Below are 17460 nucleotides of genomic sequence, written 5' to 3'. Positions count from 1 at the left end.
TTGAGCCAGTTGGAGTTTTGCATTATTGTTTTTTCTCGATGGATGATGGGTCGTATCACATCTTGAGTGGTATCATCGCTTTTCCTTATTTTCTTTGTTATTTTACTTCGCAATCGCGGCATTTACATACACTGACATCTGTTACTATAAAAGTGCAGAAAAGGATATTGGATATGTGTACGTGTATAGGTATTTAGCATGGTGTGGCGTTTTGAAAGACTACTGTTGGAAGGTCTATAGCACTAGTGCTGAAAGGAAATAACGATAACTAGGAATGCATTCTGTTCGGTGATGGTGATTGATTGTCTACGAACATAGCTGCTACGAAGGTATACCTAAGCTCTGCGCAAGGTGGGCCGAAGTCGGGCCGAAGTGTCCAGCAGCCGACGTCTCTACCGATACTCACGATCCGACACTGGAAGTCTTTTCTTTCTGGGTAGCTAGTAACTCTGCTTGTATCGGTAGTGACAGTATGTGTTGATGGTAACTGTGTGTAGCATCAACCATCAAAGCTTGTCGGCCTCTGCACCCATCCCTCTACTCGGACTGTCAGCTTATTGCCGTCAATAAAGCGTTCAAGAGCGCGGTTTGGCGATGCCTTGGTGAAGGCGTCTGCAGGATTGTCTTCACCATTGATCCAGCGGATCTCCGTGATCTCGCGACGCTCATATGATTGGCGCAGCGCCATGATGTCAATCATGAGACGCTTTTCCTTCGTCGTCCCAAGCTTTACTAGGCACTCGTACAAGGAGTACGAGTCTGTACAGATAACCAAGGGAATTGCAGGTAGTCTAAGTCGTTCTGTAACTATCCTCAGCGTGGTTGCAACTGCAATGCCTATGTCAAAGCCGTTGACCATGCCGTAGATCTCTGAGGCCAGTACGCTCCGTGTGATGCGCTTGCATTTTGTAGAGCTGTAGTGGATCACGTTGCCCTGTATTGTGAAGGTGTTGACGTCAATAGACTCGTTGACGAGCATAAGGACAAAGCCTAGCTGTGAGCTGAGGTCCTTGTTGTTGGCAAAGGAGCCATCCACAAAGACCATCAACTTGGCCTCCATAAGATTGACAGTGACGTAGTGCAGGCCACGATCGAGATTCTCCATCTGCCATTTCAGGCGTTTGTTGAGTGCCTTGATGTCCTCGTCTGATGGTTGCTGAGCTTGAGCAGCGACGGACAGGTCAAATGACGCCTCTGGTTGGCATGTTGATGCGATGTACGCTCCGCGGGCGCGCTGCTCGGTGTACTGTTGCGCGCGGTCGGGTGCCCTGATATCCACAAGCCTGATCCTTCCTCCTTGTCCTTTCTGCCTAAGGGTCAAGACTCTGCTGGCGTCCATCGTGAGTGTACATCCATTGAAGTCTAACTGCACTTCTGGTGTCAGCCTTGCTTTTGGCTTTGACCTGAACTCTGCCTTCTGGATCTTCTTCTCTTCACGTGACGAGAACGCTGGTGTCCCGAGCATGAGAGTGTCGTCTGTCTGCATGCCAACGATGCCGAAGATGCCTGCGTCGTCTCTGTTCGTGATCAATAGGCATGGGTCGTACGTCGATGTTGCCATGTCCAGTTCCTTGCAATGGTGTCCGTGATACGTTGTCCACCAGTGGACTCCTGCCTCAGCGATTCCATACAGCGGCTTGATCACATGGAGTAGCGTGCCTTCTGGATATCGATGGACTAGCTCAGTAGGAAGATGTGCGAGTATCGTCCTCTTCAGGGTTGTCTGCGCCTGGGGATACGCCTGCGTAATGTCACGGAGCTCGATGTTCATTCCGCGTTGTACCATCTCGGGCGCCAGCGACATAATCAGGCGCTGGCTACATCGCTGTATGGTTGGAGATTGCGTCAGAATAGTCTCCTTGCCGTGGTCCTGGTAGCCTTGGATAACTAGGCGGGATTTCTCATAGGGCTTGGTTGTCTTTCCCTTGACCTCACGTACTAGGCGTGACTTGAAGATCCGGATCTTGCTGTGTAGCCTCTCGTCGTATTGCTCAAATTTAAAGACTCCACGACCTACGAGGTCGCTGATCTCTTGGTCATCAGACGCTTCAAAGGGGGCGCCTGAGGTTGTGATCACTCCATCGTTACGTAGCTTGATAGCTAGCTCAAGATCGTCCTGCTCCTTCTTGGTGATGTACGCGTGCGCCTTCCGCTTGTTCTTTGACCCTGGAGGGCGGCCTCTCCTGCGTGGTTGCACTGCCGGTGGTACTGCTACCGGCTCATGCGGCTCATTCGGCGCGTGTGGCGCATCGGGGTCGCTCCAAAGGTGGTCTGGTCTGTAGTATGGCTTGACGACAGTGGATCTGAATGTCGTTGGACCATTGACCATGTCAACAGTGACGTTGTGGCCATCTGTACTGGCGATCTTGTACGGGCCATTCCAGCCATCGCTCTCTCTCCATACTAAGACTTCGCTCTGGAGTGGGAGCGCGAGCATGTCTGCAGTGGCTGGTCCATTGCGGGTGTTCAAGGCGTCTGCAACTTGGTGCTCTGCCGTGATCTTGCGTAGGGCTTTCGTCACCTTTTGAATAGCCTCGCTGCGCTTGACCATTGACGGGGATGGCGGTGACTCTGCAGTCATTCGTGGGTACGCTCCAAAGACCAGTAGCGTCGGGACTAGTCCATCGGGGCCAGCAGTATCGTTGACAGCCTTCACAGCCATCTGGAGAATCGCGTCGTCGGACATAGTGTCAGTGAGTTCTGCATAGAGTATGTCCCATGCGCGGCGTAGAGGTGCATGGTACCTCTCAGTTTTGCCGATAGACCAGTGCGCCTCCGTAGGTACTTGCTTGCATGTGACTCCCATGATCTTTGCTTCTGCGCGGAACTCTGTGCTTGCAAAGTTAGTGCCTGCGTCATGCGTGATAATGTCTGGTGGTCCTTGATACGTGTCGATCCATAGTATCCGCAGTGCTTGCCATGTTTCTTTAGCTGAGATAGCGCTAAGGAACCTCGCGCCTTGAAACGCTGTTGAGGAATCGACCACATGCAGTACAGGTTTGTTGCTCAGGTACATCACATCCACCAGGATCTCATAGTTGAAGTGGTGATCATCCTTGAGAGTGAATTTGAATCGGCGCGGTGCGGAGCTGTGGAGCTGGCAGTGGTGGCAGAACTTAGTGACTTCTTCTAGGGTTCTTTCTTCGAAGTCGTTATGGCCAGCATCCTTTAAGAGCTTAACAAGTCGCGTGACAGCTGGGTGTCCAAATCGTCGATGGAGCCGTCGCAACTCTGTCTCTGTCAGGAACACAGTTGCTCTCTCTCTTTTGTTCAGATGGAACCAAGGATGTCCCCATTTGCGAATTACAGGGATGTGTACGTCACCCTGGACTAGCTCATCTGTGGTGTTGTTAAAGTAGACCTTTAACCTGTCCATGTCTGCAAGGCACAATAAGAATGGTGTAGGTGCGTCAAGCACCTCAAAGTTGATCGTCCCAATGTCTGTAGAGACCTGTGCAGTGCCAATAGATGATGTAGCCTCGCCCTTGCCGAATTTGATAGATGCCTTTCCTGCTGTAGACGTATCCATCCTAACTGTAGGATCTTCCCTTGTGAGTGCAAGGTACTGCTCCTTGCCAACTGTGGATACGTTGGCAGCGCCTGTATCCGGTAGGATCCCTTGGTACACAGATCTTGTGTAGCGGTCTTCAAGCAGGAACTGTGACGCTGGCGCTGATGGCGCGTCTTGGCGGTATACGTCGTCGCCAGAGATGTGGTGCAAGAACGCCTGATCTGCAAGGCATTGCTCCGTGAAAAACTGCTGTTCAAGGTATGCTTCCGCGACGTCGTCATCGTCGTCATCCTCGCAGTCTTCCTCCTCTCTCCAGCCTCTCTGATTGTACTGGCTAGTGTGCTCGATCCCTTCGTATTCTGCAAGATGTACGGAGAAGTCCTTGGGGGGCTGTGTACCTGTAAAGTATAGCGTAGAGAAGAACTGTGTACGGGCAGCCTTGCGCTCTTCGTCTGTGTGGTTGGTAGACCAGCATCCTTCCTTCTGGCAAACAAAGCATTTCTTCCTCCAGCGTGGCTTGAATCCTCGTCCGTTGTCGTCGCGCTGCTCGCCTCCTCGATATGCTCCTCTGGATCCGCCTCTGAATCCTCCTCCACCTCGAGATCCACCTCGGATTCTTCCATTGCCGTTGTATCGGCGATCTAAGTAATATTGGTCCTCTGTGACCATCTGGGCAGTGTGTTGCCGTGCAAGGTGTGTCTCAACTGCAGAACGTAGGTCTGAGAAGAGTCCTTCACAGATTGTGGCTGGTTTGAACAGTGCCATCTCAAGCTCTGGTACTCCTCGGCAGGCATTGATGACAGTGGTACGTAGGGCATCCTCGCCCTCAAAGTTCTTGCCAAGGGCACGCTGGCATAGCTGCAGCTTGTCAAGCAGGATCTGCAGAACCTCGTGTAGTCCCTTGTCGGGGTTCTCTGTGCGGGTGCGAGCGAAGGTTGTAGTCGTCCAGTCTGTGTAGTAGTGCTGGTGATGGACGTCATGGTCGAAGTGGTTTTTGATTGCCATGTACGCATCAGCAAAGCTGTCATCTCTCTCTACAACCTGTATGTAGAATGTCTCTGCACGTCCGGTAAGGATACGGGGAAACACTGCGTGAAACTGCTCTTCTTGGATATCTACCTGCCAGCAGATGCTGAAGAAGATCTTGATCTTATCGTCTAGGAGATCGTACGCATTCCCTGTATACTTGTTGCTATTGTCCCATAGCTTAGAGAACTGCGTGATCGTATTAGCGTCGAGTCGATCGTTGCGGGACCATCGCGGCGGTAGCGTCTTGTACGGGTCGTATGGTAGTTCGGGTGGTCTGTTAGGGACGCGGTTCGTTGGCTGTTGCGGAAATGGCGTGACTTCGCGATATGCAGTCGCTGGCGGCCGTGTCTGTAGTTGCGCACGCCCTTGTTGCGGCTGCGCGGCCTGCTCCCACAGTTGTCGATGCTGAGGCCCTTCTAGCGTACCGCTCATGTGTAGCGGCTGTTGTGGCTCTATTGTTTGGGAACGGCTCTGGACGCCTTGTCTCACTCTATACTGCTCTTGTTGCTCGCCCTGCGACGGTCGTTGTAATTGCGACGGCTGTGGTACTTGCGGTGGCTGTTGTAATTGCGGCGGTTGTTGTAATTGCGGCAGTTGTTGTACTTGCGGTGGTTGTTGTACAGCTGGATAGACTGTGTGCTGAGTGTCCTGTTGGCGTTTATTGCTCTGCTGGCGCTGGTACGCTTCGGACTGTTGGTCGAATTTCATGGCTCGAAACTCTGCTGGTTCCCATTCAAGAGTATTCTCTATACCTAGAATGTTGTAGAGAGAGTCCGCCACCCTGGCGTGATTGTTGCCAGTGTATACTCCCCGGTGTCGTAGCACACTCTTAAGAGACCTTAGTGTACCACGCTCAACCTTGCTAAATAGCTCCTTCGTCCATCCTTCAAAGTCCCATTTGTAGTCAATGAAGAGGTCATCGTCCCAGGCCATTGACACATTGTAGTCGTGGATAGCTTTAGCGACCCACGTTGTTGCGTGTGTCTCATTTGCGTCCGCCGGTGCGGGTACACCCCAGAGAGCTGTATTGATGACCTTGAGTGCAACTGTGTATGGACAGTTTTCCATAAGTTGTTCCGCGGTAAATTTGGCCCATGGTGAGTCTGAGAGGTGTTCTGATTGCTCATTCTGTAGTTGATTCTGAGCTTCAGCAGAGTCTGCAGAGCTTATTTCGCTTTGGTTATCCGCCATCTTGCTAGCGGGTGTTGACGCGTTGTCGGTGTTGTTGTCTCGCTGGTTGGTCGTGCCAGCGCTTGTTGTTGTACGTGATCGGATCGTCCGGAGACGCTCGTACGGTTGAGTTGTATTGCGTTGCTGACGCGCTCTGTGTTCGCGGATTAAGCTAAACCAGCAGCTGTAGAGGGAGGTTAAGAGTGCTTTGTGTTATCTCTGCCTCGCTCTGTTCTTAGCACAGAATCTTCTCCCGGGAGTATAACGTCGTGCGTCAGGGAGTTCGTCGAAGATGCGGTCTGTCTCTTCTACCTTGCTGTCTGTGATCGCCTTAAGCAATCACTGATCAGTGTTGGAAGGTCTATAGCACTAGTGCTGAAAGGAAATAACGATAACTAGGAATGCATTCTGTTCGGTGATGGTGATTGATTGTCTACGAACATAGCTGCTACGAAGGTATACCTAAGCTCTGCGCAAGGTGGGCCGAAGTCGGGCCGAAGTGTCCAGCAGCCGACGTCTCTACCGATACTCACGATCCGACAACTACAATCTACGTAAACATTATAAATTTATGGTCTCTTTTCTCTATTGTTCTTGATGACTCTGTGCCTCTTACTTCCCTTCTGTGTTCTGTCTGTCTGCCTTTGTGCTTTGTGTCTTTTGCACAATATCGTTGGCCCTTTTCGTTACGGGATGGAATGGCCTCATATTTCATGTCTCTTGGCTCGCGTATTGAATTTGCGCATCAGCTGGTGGTTGCAATGTAAATGAGTTGGTAGGCGTTAGACGTGAGTGTGTTAAATATACATTGATTCGCTGCTGGCTTGTGTGTCGGTATGCGATTACACCTTTCTCTCTCTTTTGTATTATTATTATCACTATGCTTATTACTCAACTACCCCTTTCTACAATTTTATCTCGTGTAACTATCTCTATTCTACATCTCTCCATCTCGCATCTCACCATCCCTTATCTCCCCTCATCCATCAACACCCAACCCTGAAGGTCTAGCCCAAGTTCAATCCCAAGTCCAAGTTATCGTAACGCCCCTTACACATCCGCTCCTAAGCCACAGCTACCAATTGTAGTTAGCTTACTATCTCACTGCTTAAACAGAGCAAAATATTACGAGACATGAACTTTAGCACTATTCGAATTTGAAATTTTAGTGGAGACTTTTAATCCCGGATCAGGGTCCACTTGTAGCTGTAATCTTTTACTTTTCGTTCAAGAGTGGAAATTCAAGGTCTTCTGTGGGAGAGTATCCTGTTAAGTCTAGAAGCGACCAAAAGACTCCGGTTCTTGGATATACGAAAACATTACGAGACAGGATTTTAGCACTATTTGATATCGGAAACGACATTACTACTTTCTCTCGCTAGATCGCATCTGTATTTTTTAGCTATCTTGTCATTTACTTCGCATTTCGCGTAAGGTGTCTGAATTCAAACTGGTAGAGAAGTTTAGCATAGTGGCAGGGACTGCGCTTGTAAGAAATTTACGACGTAAGTAATCATCGAGGGACTTTTTTGAGTATAGTGTGTTCGGTGTCTTATATATCGTATCTAGTTCAGCTCTGCACAGAAGCTGTGTTTTTGTTTTTATCGTAACGCTATCTTGCACAGGCTAGGGGTTCTTTCTCTTTGTTCGAAAATATGCTGCTACTATTACTCGCTGAGCTAAACACATAGGGGGTTCTCTAAAAAAAAAGGAGGAAAGAAGGAAAAGAAGCCGGTACCATCCTCAACCAGTATCGACCAGAGTCATAACGGATTTGCTGCATCGGGGTAATATTTGGAAGTCTTTTGGTTGTACTAACTCGTAGAATGTTCTAAAATACATTAGGTTAGACATAACGTGTCTGTGCGCGTGATGCCCATAACGTGTCCGTGCGCGTGATGCGCGGATTCGCGTGATGCGCGGGGAACACCAAAACACGTCAAACCCCTTCACCTTCAACACACGTTAACTCCACCAATATGGACCCAATTCAAGCTGCGATTGAAGATATTGAAAATCTAGAGCCAGGAGAACAGTTCTCGTATACTAAAATTGCTGCTAAGCATGGTGTTGTGAGATCTACGTTGACCCGAAGGCACCAGGGCCAGACAAGCTCAGAAAGAGACAAGAACTTCAACCAGCAGAAACTCAACCCACAACAAGAGCTAGAGCTTGTGAGATATATCGAAAAGCTCACAAAGCGAGGCATTCCTCCTACACGAGAGATGGTCAGGAATTTCTCATCAGAAGTAGCCCATCAGCAGCTCAGCGAGAGCTGGGTTACTCGCTTCATCAACCGACACGAGATCCATCTCATCTCAAAGTGGACCAGCGCCATGGATCGTACGCGCCACCTGGCTGATTCTGAGTCAAAGTATAGACTCTACTTCGAGCTGCTGCATCGAAAGATCACCGAATATCACCTAGAGGCTCGAGATATATACAATATGGATGAGAAGGGCTTCTTAATTGGCTTGATAGGCAGAAGTAAGAGGATATTCAGCAGGCGTCAATGGGAGAAGAAGGAGGTTCGAGCATCTCTCCAGGATGGATCACGCGAGTTTCTGACAGTCCTGGCCTGCTGCTGCGCTGATGGGAGCTCGCTGCCTCCAGCCCTTATCTACGCAGCTAAAAATGGAGCTATACGATCGAGTTGGGTAGAAGATATCAAGGCAGGAGAACATGAGGTCTTTGTCTCATCATCTCCAACAGGCTGGTCAAATGATAACGTAGGCCTAGCTTGGCTGGAGCAGGTGTTTGATCGCTCTACAAAGCAACGATCAGGTAGATGGAGATTGCTCATCCTTGATGGCCATGGATCTCACCTCACGATGGAGTTTATTAAGTACTGCGATCGCCATAGGATCCTCCTCATGATCCTTCCTCCCCATTCGACCCATACGCTCCAGCCGCTAGATGTAGTGCTGTTCAAGCCACTCTCTCAAGCCTACTCTAACGAGCTCACTAACCATCTCCATAAGGCTCAAGGCCTTATTCCAATCAAGAAAGGGGACTTCTTCCCGCTCTTCTGGAGCGCCTGGATATCCTCCTTCACAGAGAGCCTCATATTGAAGGCCTTCGAAGCCACTGGGATCTGGCCGATGGATGCCAACGTTATCCTTCGTAGATTTGCTAGCACGCCAGAAGCTGAGAGAAGCTCATCGTCAGGGCTCTCTGATCATGACTGGAGAAAGCTCGATCGGCTAGTACGAGCTGCTGTTAATGATAGCCATCAGTATGAGGCAAGAAAGCTGCGCTCAAGCGTTCACCATCTCTCTGTGCAGTATGAGCTTTTAAAGCATGAGAACGAGGGCTTAAAGGAGGCTCTTCAACATAAAAAGAAGCACAGGAAGAAGGGCAAAGCTCTTGACCTTCAACAGCGCCAGGAGTATCACGGTGGCTCTGTCTTCTGGTCTCCTCGCAAGCTGCGTGAGGCTCGAGCTAGAGAAGCAGTACGGGAGCGAGATGAGACGGAGGAGAAACTCCAAAAAGCACGGTCCAAGAAGCAGCGCGAGGAGGCTCGACTGCAGCGTCAAGATGAGCTCGAGGAGAGGCGTGTGGAGAGGCAGAGACTCAAGGAGATGAGGGAGCTTGAGCGAGCTGAGAAAGCAGCTGAACGCGCGCGCCAGAAGGAGGAGAGAGACGCTGCTAAAGCTATACAACTACCCAAAAGGGAAAGAGGAGAGCTTCAGCAGCTACCTCATCGAACAACAAGCGTCAAAAACGCGTTGAGGCTGCTCGCGCTGGTGCTCAAGTTCAAGAAGAGCCTCCAGCTCCTCCATCAAAGCTCACATCACGTGGCCGCAACGTCAACCTCCCATCAAAATATAGATAGTACAAGTTGATCGCAAGCATCTAATTACTCCCCCTCTATAAATTCGTATAATAACAGCTTATATACGTGGCTTAATAGCTTCATTTTTGAAGTAGTGGATATGGTGTTCCCCGCGCATCACGCGAATCCGCGCATCACGCGCACGGACACGTTAATCGCGTGCCGCACACCCCGCAACATTAACACCAATCCACCCTTACCACTTCAACCACCCATAACTCCACAACCATGAGTTGTATCAACGCTGCGATTGAAGCTATTGAATCGCGTGATCCCGGAGATAAATTTACATACTCTGAGGTTGCGCGCCGCTTTGGTGTTGATCGCTCTACGTTGTCGCGACGCCATCAACAGATCCGGGGCTCAAATGAAGCCAAATCACGTAATCAGCAACTCCTTCACCCACACCAGGAGCTACAGCTTCTAGAGCACATTGACGAGCTTACTGAGGCTGGCTTACCACCGACGAGGACTATGATCCAGAACTTTGCTAGTGCTATAGCCGGAAGGGCTACCTCCCAAAGCTGGGTGACGCGCTTCTTTCACCGTCATCCCGACGCGATTATATCACGTTGGTCAACTGGTTTGGACCGCAATCGCCACCGGGCTGATTCTGTATACAAGTACGAGTCGTACTTTGATCTACTATCTACTAAAATGGCTCAGCACCATATTCGGGCGCAGGATGTATATAATATGGATGAGAAGGGATTCCTTATTGGAGTGACGGGGAGGAGTAAGAGAGTGTTTAGTAAGCAGAAATATGAGACTGGGGGCTTTAAGAAAGTGATACAGGACGGCAACAGAGATTGGATCACTGTTATCGCTGCTATATGTGCTGATGGGAGTACGTTACCGCCCGCGATTATATACGAAGCTACTTCGGGCAACATGTACGCCAGATGGGTTGATGATATCGCAATTGACGATCCAGTCTACGTTACCTCAAGTCCCTCAGGGTGGACCAATGATCAGGTAGGCCTGGCATGGCTCGAACAGGTGTTTGATCGCCATACGAAGGAGAAGGCCGGCAATCACACACGCTTACTCATCCTTGACGGCCATGGGAGTCACGTTACTATGGAGTTTATTGACTATGCGATCGCCCACAATATTATGTTACTCATACTACCCCCCATAGTACCCATACGCTGCAGCCACTCGATGTGGTAATGTTCAAACCTCTGGCAGCCGCGTACTCACTCAGCTTGCAGCACTACCTCCAGGCGAGCCACGGTCTCTTAGCTGTGAGGAAGGATGACTTCTACCGTCTTTTCAAGCCTGCCTGGGACTCCTCTTTCATTAAGAAGCACGCGTTGAAGGCATTTAAAGCCACTGGGATAGCTCCTATAGATCCCGAAGTAGTACTTAAAAAGTTCCGAAAGTCAACACTAACAGCACCGCCGCCACTAGTGAACGTGAGTAGAGCTACTATCACGAACCTCATTAATCAGGCCTACGATCCGAGCTCTATTGCGACCAACAACCTCTCAGAAATACTCCTCCGCCTCCAGGCTGCCAAAGAGATCGCCGAGTACGAGAAGGACGCACTGCGCGCGGCGCTACACGTTCACCAGAAGCCCCGCAATCGGCACGAACCTCCCCTAGATCTACAGCAGCGAAAAGCGTTCCATTCAGGGGCAGTTTGGTGGTCGCCGTGCAAGCTTCGAGAGGCCCGCTTCAGGCAGCTAGTGAAGGAGAAGGAGAAGGAGAAAGAGCTACTTGATAAGATAGAGTTGAAAGAGGCAAAGGAGAACAACAGGATCTATCAACTTAAGATCAAAGAGGCAGCGCGGGCGGCGCGTGAGGAGGCAAAGAAGGTGCGGGATGAAGCCAAGGCTGTAAAGGCTGCCGAACTTGACGCCAAACGACGCGATCGCGACGCTGCAAAGGCTATACAACAACCCCAATCGGGCAAGCGTAAGGCTTCAAAGCCCGCTGCAAAGCAACAGCCAAAAAAACGACGCGTGGGTGGTGCTGGCGGTGGCACTCTGGCTGAGGTGGCTGCACCGGCTCCCCCACCAACAACCACCCGACGCGGCCGGGCCGTCAATACTCCGGCAAAATATAGATAGACAAAGTTGTAGAGCTACGTCTATAGATCAATACACCGGAAAATCTCGCGATAATAGTTATTGTACGTGGCTGCACAGCCTCAACTTTGCCGTCGTCGCGATATTGGTGGGGTGTGCGGCACGCGATTATGGGCATCACGCGCACAGACACGTTACAAGTAACTACCGCAGTACCCAACCTTGGCGTACCACACTGAAAAACCATCGAATTACATGACTTTCGTGAGCTCCACCAAGCTCCACCAAGCTTTTTCACGATTACCTTATAAACCATACATACGGATTATATTGAAAGATTCATGCTCATATTACTATTCATCTCATTACAGCGCATTAAAAGTCGTCACCTTCTTCCCCGTCTCTTGCCATCATGGTATCCATCCCACCCACCCCCTGTCCCTTCTCCCCCTTCCCTCTTTCTATTCCCTTGTTGCACTTAACCCATCATCGCAACCATCAAACCGCCAACCAATCCCACACCCATCAAGCCAGCATCCATCCTCGTTGCAGCACCAGTAAACATAGCTCCACCTCCGCTCATGGTCGCAGTTGGCATCATGCCACCCGACATGCTTACGATCATGGGCTTGGTCTCGTTTGCGCCGCCGGCGCACGACGGTACAGGGACGTCGGCACGAGATACTGATTCATCTGTTGGGGCAGGCGCGCAGTAGGGGGTAACGGTTATGGTTGTTGTTGGGGATTGGCTGGTGGATGTTAGTTTGGGGTTTGATATATTGATGGAGTTCAGGTTCTGGCAAAGGTGTTGTTGCTGTAAATGAGAGTTTGGGACATTTTTTTATAATAGAGGAAGAGCTACATTGGTTCAGAATAGAATGATATGTTGATGTAAATAAGGATGGTGTTATGAGTGCTTCGCGTTGTTTTGAGCAGGGAAATACAGTGACAATGCTATTCAAGGACGCAGAAAATGATCCACAGGTGAGAAGAGTGACAGATAGCGCAAGACATGAAGCGCAAGTGAGATGTAGAAAAGTAAACTTACGCAGCTACGGATCGGAAGACGGCGAATCCAATAGTGACGATGCTAGTGGAGAACTTCATGTTGTCGATGGGTATTACTTGGGTGAGGTGACGTAGATCTGTAGTGGTAGAAGGACGTGTGAATCACACGGTGTGATATCAACAGCGCCTGGACCAGAGATGGGTATCAAAGATATAAGACTTGTATAACTGAACAGTGCGTCGGTGTGCAGATAATTCGCAAGTAAGTGATCAGGTCCGTGCCTATAATCTTTCTCAGAAAGAGTGAAATAGTCCCAGACGAAGTAAGTAAGGCGAGAAGAGAACCCCAAACTGAAATACAGAAACATCCGTCGTCCTTTGTGCCCCCTATGCAAACTTCCACCAGATCCATCTAGCCCTTTTGCCATCACATCTCACAAAACTATACTAACCTACATACCAACGCCCGCTGCAAACGGCGCTACGCTTCCAGCCAATCCAAGTCCGGACGCTAGTCCCTAACCACCACCTCCCCCATTGTTCTCAAATCACACAGCAGTATACCGCGGTCCTATTTCTGCAGCCACATCTTCGGAATCAAGGCTTTCCGCTCTTGAGGAGGTGAAAAAGGCATGTCGCCCGCACGTGTGGATCGCCCCCTGTATCCAGTTCAGATATCTGCAGTATCTTCTACGTAGGACCCAGGCTTTCGGTGTAATCTCCAAGCCGTGCCGCAGCGTCGATCTCTAGGGCCTGACGACGGCTGATGGGCAAATGTGCTTGGGCAGCAGATGCATGTAGGCGCTTTTCTGGAAGCTACTACGAATTACCGTGCAGCAGGGGGTCGGGTGGCATGTTAGGACGGAGAAGGCGTGTCCCGGTAGTTGGAGTGGGGCTGCATTGGGTGTTGGATTTACGTAGATGGGGGATAGTGCGGTTGGTTTGGGATCGTAATGGTAATGGCTGTAGAATACGGAGATTGCCGGATGAACGGATTGGGTTTGGGTCAGAGGGTTGTATAATTTTGATGTTGGGTAATTGGCTGGATGTTCTTTTGCTATGGAATGCGCTGTGATACGTACTTACGGCCGAAGAACAGGGGTGTGGTTTGGTACGTACCTGGCCTGTCATGATCTGTAGAAGTTAGTTGGACACTATTTTGGGTCTGACATGAAGAGATCGTGTTACCTGTCAGTCGAGATGATCATTGCGATGGACGGTGATAGTTACACATGGTCACCGAACAGAGAGAAAGGCAGAGTCTACCGTGACTACCCAGGCAAAGTCACCTCACGATGCCCATTACGCCCATCGCTAAACCTACACCTCAACTCACAATCCCGCCCCATCACCCTTTCCAATCTCTCCACCCACTCGCCAAACAGAAAAAAGTAAGCCCCGACCGGAACGTCTTCCATCCACGATCAACGATCCCCACAATTCTTTGTAATAAAGCTCCGTCCCCAAACAAGCACATCACGCTCTCCCGATGCAGCGCCGCCAAAGCTTCAGTTGTAAACAACTCACCTGCCCTGACTAAGATGACGATCATGTTCTCAATGTAACCTAGCAGTTACTATTTCCAGAGTGCCCCTGCACTACTCTCCCGCCATTATTGGCCGGCGCCCCTCACTAGCGTACTTTCCCATCGTGTCCGGATGGTAAGCCATCCGTGGAGCGCTAGCCCAACACAGCAACGATGGAATTGAACAACGAACCGCGTCTGTCTGCGGGGGAACAACGCCTCCTCCGTCAACGACGACAATCTCTCCATTGCGGTAACCCTCGTAGCGCGCCCTCCGCATGCGGGACAGGAGAAGAGAGGAATGCGGGTTAGCGTGCACGACGTGACAGGCTGGCCATCGACTACCCTGGGCGAGATCGCGACGGCGGGAAAAGTAAGGTGAGGGTTAGTTCGGAAGGGCAAGACTCCGTTCGTTTAGACAAGTGCTGGTGCAATGGGGTGCAGCTATGTTCGTGGTTAGGGCCGAGTCGGGCGGCGGTGGATGTTGAGGATGATATGATGATGGTGAGATTGAGCAATACGGGCGGGGGCCACAGGTGGGAGAGGGGTCGGAAGAGAAGCTATCGAAGGACAATGCGCCCAAGGTATAAGAGAAAGGCTGTTTGCGTGAAGAGAAAGGCATCATCAAGGTCAACTACTTCCACACTCCCTCCAACAGACTTGATTACCTATCTCTACCTTTACATCGATCTTTAATACACACTTCTAATTCATAATGAAGTCCTCCATCTTGTCTGTCGCCGCTCTCGCTGCCGTCGGCTCGGCCTCGCCCATTGTCCAGCGTGCTGGTGTCAACATCACCGATGGCATCATCCTCAACTACGCGCTCACTCTCGAGCACCTCGAGGATGCCTTCTACCGCGAGGGCCTGAAGAAGTTCACAGCCAAGGACTTCGTTGCCGCAAACTTCACAGAGGAGACCTACATGCGCATCCAAACAATCTCAAAGGATGAGACTACCCACGTCGAGTTCCTGACTGGTGCCCTCAAGGCCGCCGGCATCCAGGCCACCGCTGAGTGCACCTACGACTTTGGCTACAAGGACGTCGCTGGCTTCATGGCCACAGCCTCTGTCCTTGAGGGCGTTGGTGCCAGCGCCTACACCGGTGCCGCTGCCCAAATCATGGGCAAGGTCTACTTGACCGCCGCGGCATCCATTCTATCCGTCGAGGCTCGCCACTCATCCTACATCCGCAACGCCATCAAGCAGGCGCCCTTCCCCTCTCCCTTTGAGGTCCCGCTCGACTTGAACGAGGTCTACACTCTTGCAGCCCCATTCATCAAGTCATGCCCCTCCACCAACCCCGCCCTTCCCGTCAAGGCTTTCCCCTCGCTCACCGCTGCCGGTATCAAGGGCGCTCAGATCGTGGCCGGAGGCAACATCATGGTTTCCACTCCTGGCTACGCCGTCGAGGGTGACGTCTACGCTGCTTTCATCACTGTCACTGGACCTGTCTTCACTCAAATCCAGAAGGCTGATGGTGGATACATCGTCACCGTCCCCAACAGCGGTATTGCCGGCCAGAGCTACCTTGTTCTTACTAGCTGCAACACCACTGTTACTGACGACGACACTATTGCCGGCCCCGCTCTGCTTGAGGTCTACTAAACGTTACGCTCTCAACGAATGGAATTGACGAAGCTCAAGCAATATGAAGAAGATGACGGCGTGTATTAGTACAATAAAATGTTGGTAATTTTTAGTTTTAATAAAATTGGGTCTATTGTGGATATCATTCCCTGCGTGCCGTGATGCCTTCTTCTCTTTCCCATTGCTACAAATACCACGCCCGCAAATGCCGATATCAAATCCATACCCCCGAAACTCAGAGTCCTTCTCATCATTGCCTTACGGGACCCCACTCACACTCTGATCGCAAACACCAAAGCTCAATTAGTCTAACTACATCGCACACACAACAGGTGTAATAGCCACAGATACATTATGCCAACAGCGATCTAAACCATGCAACACCTCTGGCAACCAGATATATCCACGATTTAATCGATAAACTGTTGGTAGGCCTTGTACGATCGTACGGGGTGAATAACAACAACGAGGTTCTTTTGGTGACTGGTATTGGTATTGTCTCTCTACGAACATAGGTGCTACGAAGGTATACCTAAGCTCTGCGCAAGGTGGGCCGAAGTCGGGCCGAAGTGTCAAGCAGCCGACGTCTCTACCGATACTCACGATCCGACATAAACAATAGTTATAATTAAACCCAATATGACTTAAAGAAGACGAACCGTCTTTAAGCTATAGCTCTGTGACTAACCGAGACTGCTTCCTAGGACTGATCGCCCGTTGTACAATTGAATGACTCTGCTCTTGTCTTTCTCTGGGAAGAAAAATGATTGATCTAGCCTATATACCTACTCTACCATAGCCCTCTAATCCTCCCTCTCTCCATTTCTCTTCTTCCCATCCCCATCCACGAAGAAATCTCAGCATCCATCTTACCCTGTAAAACTTACCTCTCCATCTACGCCTTCTCTTTTTCCTCCCTCTGCGTTCCTATCCACGAAACCCTGCCATCTCACCCCTGCTTCTCTCCTCCTCCCTCCCCCTTCTACATCCCTACCCATGAAAGCCCTTTCATCTCACTCCTCCCTCCCCCTCATCCACTCTACAAAAAACCTCTCCTCCACGTACAAAGAGAAGAAATACCAAAAAAGAAAAGAAAAGAGGCGAAATAAACCTACATGTTGTTTTCACATCGTAATCCACTCTGTATGCGTACCTCATCTCTACAGGTGTAGGCAGAAGGTTTTGTGGAGATAGATAGAAAGGATTGGTTGGTTCAATGAGGTGTGGGCTGGATGGTGCAGGATAGCTTAGGTATGCGTGGATAGATAAGATTGAATTAATACAGATAGAGAGGGATGGTGTAGTCGAGATATGTGTGGTACCAGCCACGAACTAAAGAGTTTACCATGTCAATACTAAGATTTAGAGCCATAGAATAGAGAGATGGATAAATAGTACGCATACAGACGACACAGTAATAAACATCTAAACATTCCATTCACCAACCGAACCCCATGTTTCTTTGCCCAAACATGCACTACAATCAATTCATCCATGAATCCACGTAAACTAAAAACGGCGTCTTAAGAACCAGCACAGCCAGTCTTCTGCCAGTATATATATACAAAATACTTCTTCTTCCTCCCTATCCCCACTCTTCACCTTCATCCCCGTTCACCGTTCCCTTCCCCTCGTCAACCCCTCATCCTCATTCCATCCATCCAAATTACACACACACACACACACACATGCCAACATCACCATCAATCAACCGACATCATCTCTTAAACCGAAAATAAGCCCCCATCTCCCATGGGT

General features: G+C 50.1%; 6 protein-coding genes across 6 annotated transcripts; 3 read left to right on the top strand and 3 right to left on the bottom strand.

Moving 5' to 3' along the window:
- Window positions 1-499: 499 nt before the first annotated feature.
- PtrM4_002040 (uncharacterized protein) lies at window positions 500-3529 on the bottom strand (the record flags this gene model as incomplete). Its single annotated transcript, XM_066102624.1, has 1 exon — window positions 500-3529. The coding sequence occupies one exon, from the start codon at window positions 3527-3529 to the stop codon at window positions 500-502; it is 3030 nt and encodes a 1009-aa protein (XP_065964826.1).
- A 316-nt stretch (window positions 3530-3845) lies between these two features.
- Window positions 3846-5731, bottom strand: PtrM4_002030 (Med15 multi-domain protein; the record flags this gene model as incomplete). Its single annotated transcript, XM_066102623.1, has 2 exons — window positions 3846-3901; window positions 3943-5731. 2 exons carry the CDS (start codon window positions 5729-5731, stop codon window positions 3846-3848), a joined length of 1845 nt encoding a protein of 614 aa, XP_065964825.1.
- A 1958-nt stretch (window positions 5732-7689) lies between these two features.
- PtrM4_002020 (uncharacterized protein) lies at window positions 7690-9555 on the top strand (the record flags this gene model as incomplete). The annotated part of the gene is made up of 1 exon (XM_066102622.1): window positions 7690-9555. The coding sequence occupies one exon, from the start codon at window positions 7690-7692 to the stop codon at window positions 9553-9555; it is 1866 nt and encodes a 621-aa protein (XP_065964824.1).
- A 218-nt stretch (window positions 9556-9773) lies between these two features.
- Window positions 9774-11620, top strand: PtrM4_002010 (Trichoplein multi-domain protein; the record flags this gene model as incomplete). Its single annotated transcript, XM_066102621.1, has 2 exons — window positions 9774-10630; window positions 10687-11620. 2 exons carry the CDS (start codon window positions 9774-9776, stop codon window positions 11618-11620), a joined length of 1791 nt encoding a protein of 596 aa, XP_065964823.1.
- Window positions 11621-12056: 436 nt separating this feature from the next.
- PtrM4_002000 (uncharacterized protein) lies at window positions 12057-12685 on the bottom strand (the record flags this gene model as incomplete). The annotated part of the gene is made up of 2 exons (XM_001941792.1): window positions 12057-12327; window positions 12627-12685. The coding sequence occupies 2 exons, from the start codon at window positions 12683-12685 to the stop codon at window positions 12057-12059; spliced, it is 330 nt and encodes a 109-aa protein (XP_001941827.1).
- Window positions 12686-14826: 2141 nt separating this feature from the next.
- PtrM4_001990 (Ferritin-2 multi-domain protein) lies at window positions 14827-15720 on the top strand (the record flags this gene model as incomplete). Its single annotated transcript, XM_001941791.1, has 1 exon — window positions 14827-15720. The coding sequence occupies one exon, from the start codon at window positions 14827-14829 to the stop codon at window positions 15718-15720; it is 894 nt and encodes a 297-aa protein (XP_001941826.1).
- Window positions 15721-17460: the final 1740 nt, after the last annotated feature.

The sequence above is a fragment of the Pyrenophora tritici-repentis genome, chromosome 1 (assembly GCF_003171515.1).
Source record: "Pyrenophora tritici-repentis strain M4 chromosome 1, whole genome shotgun sequence".
Taxonomy (NCBI): Eukaryota; Fungi; Ascomycota; class Dothideomycetes; order Pleosporales; family Pleosporaceae; genus Pyrenophora; species Pyrenophora tritici-repentis.
Note: the sequence above shows the minus strand (reverse complement) of the source record. Positions and strands in the feature narration are given on the sequence as shown.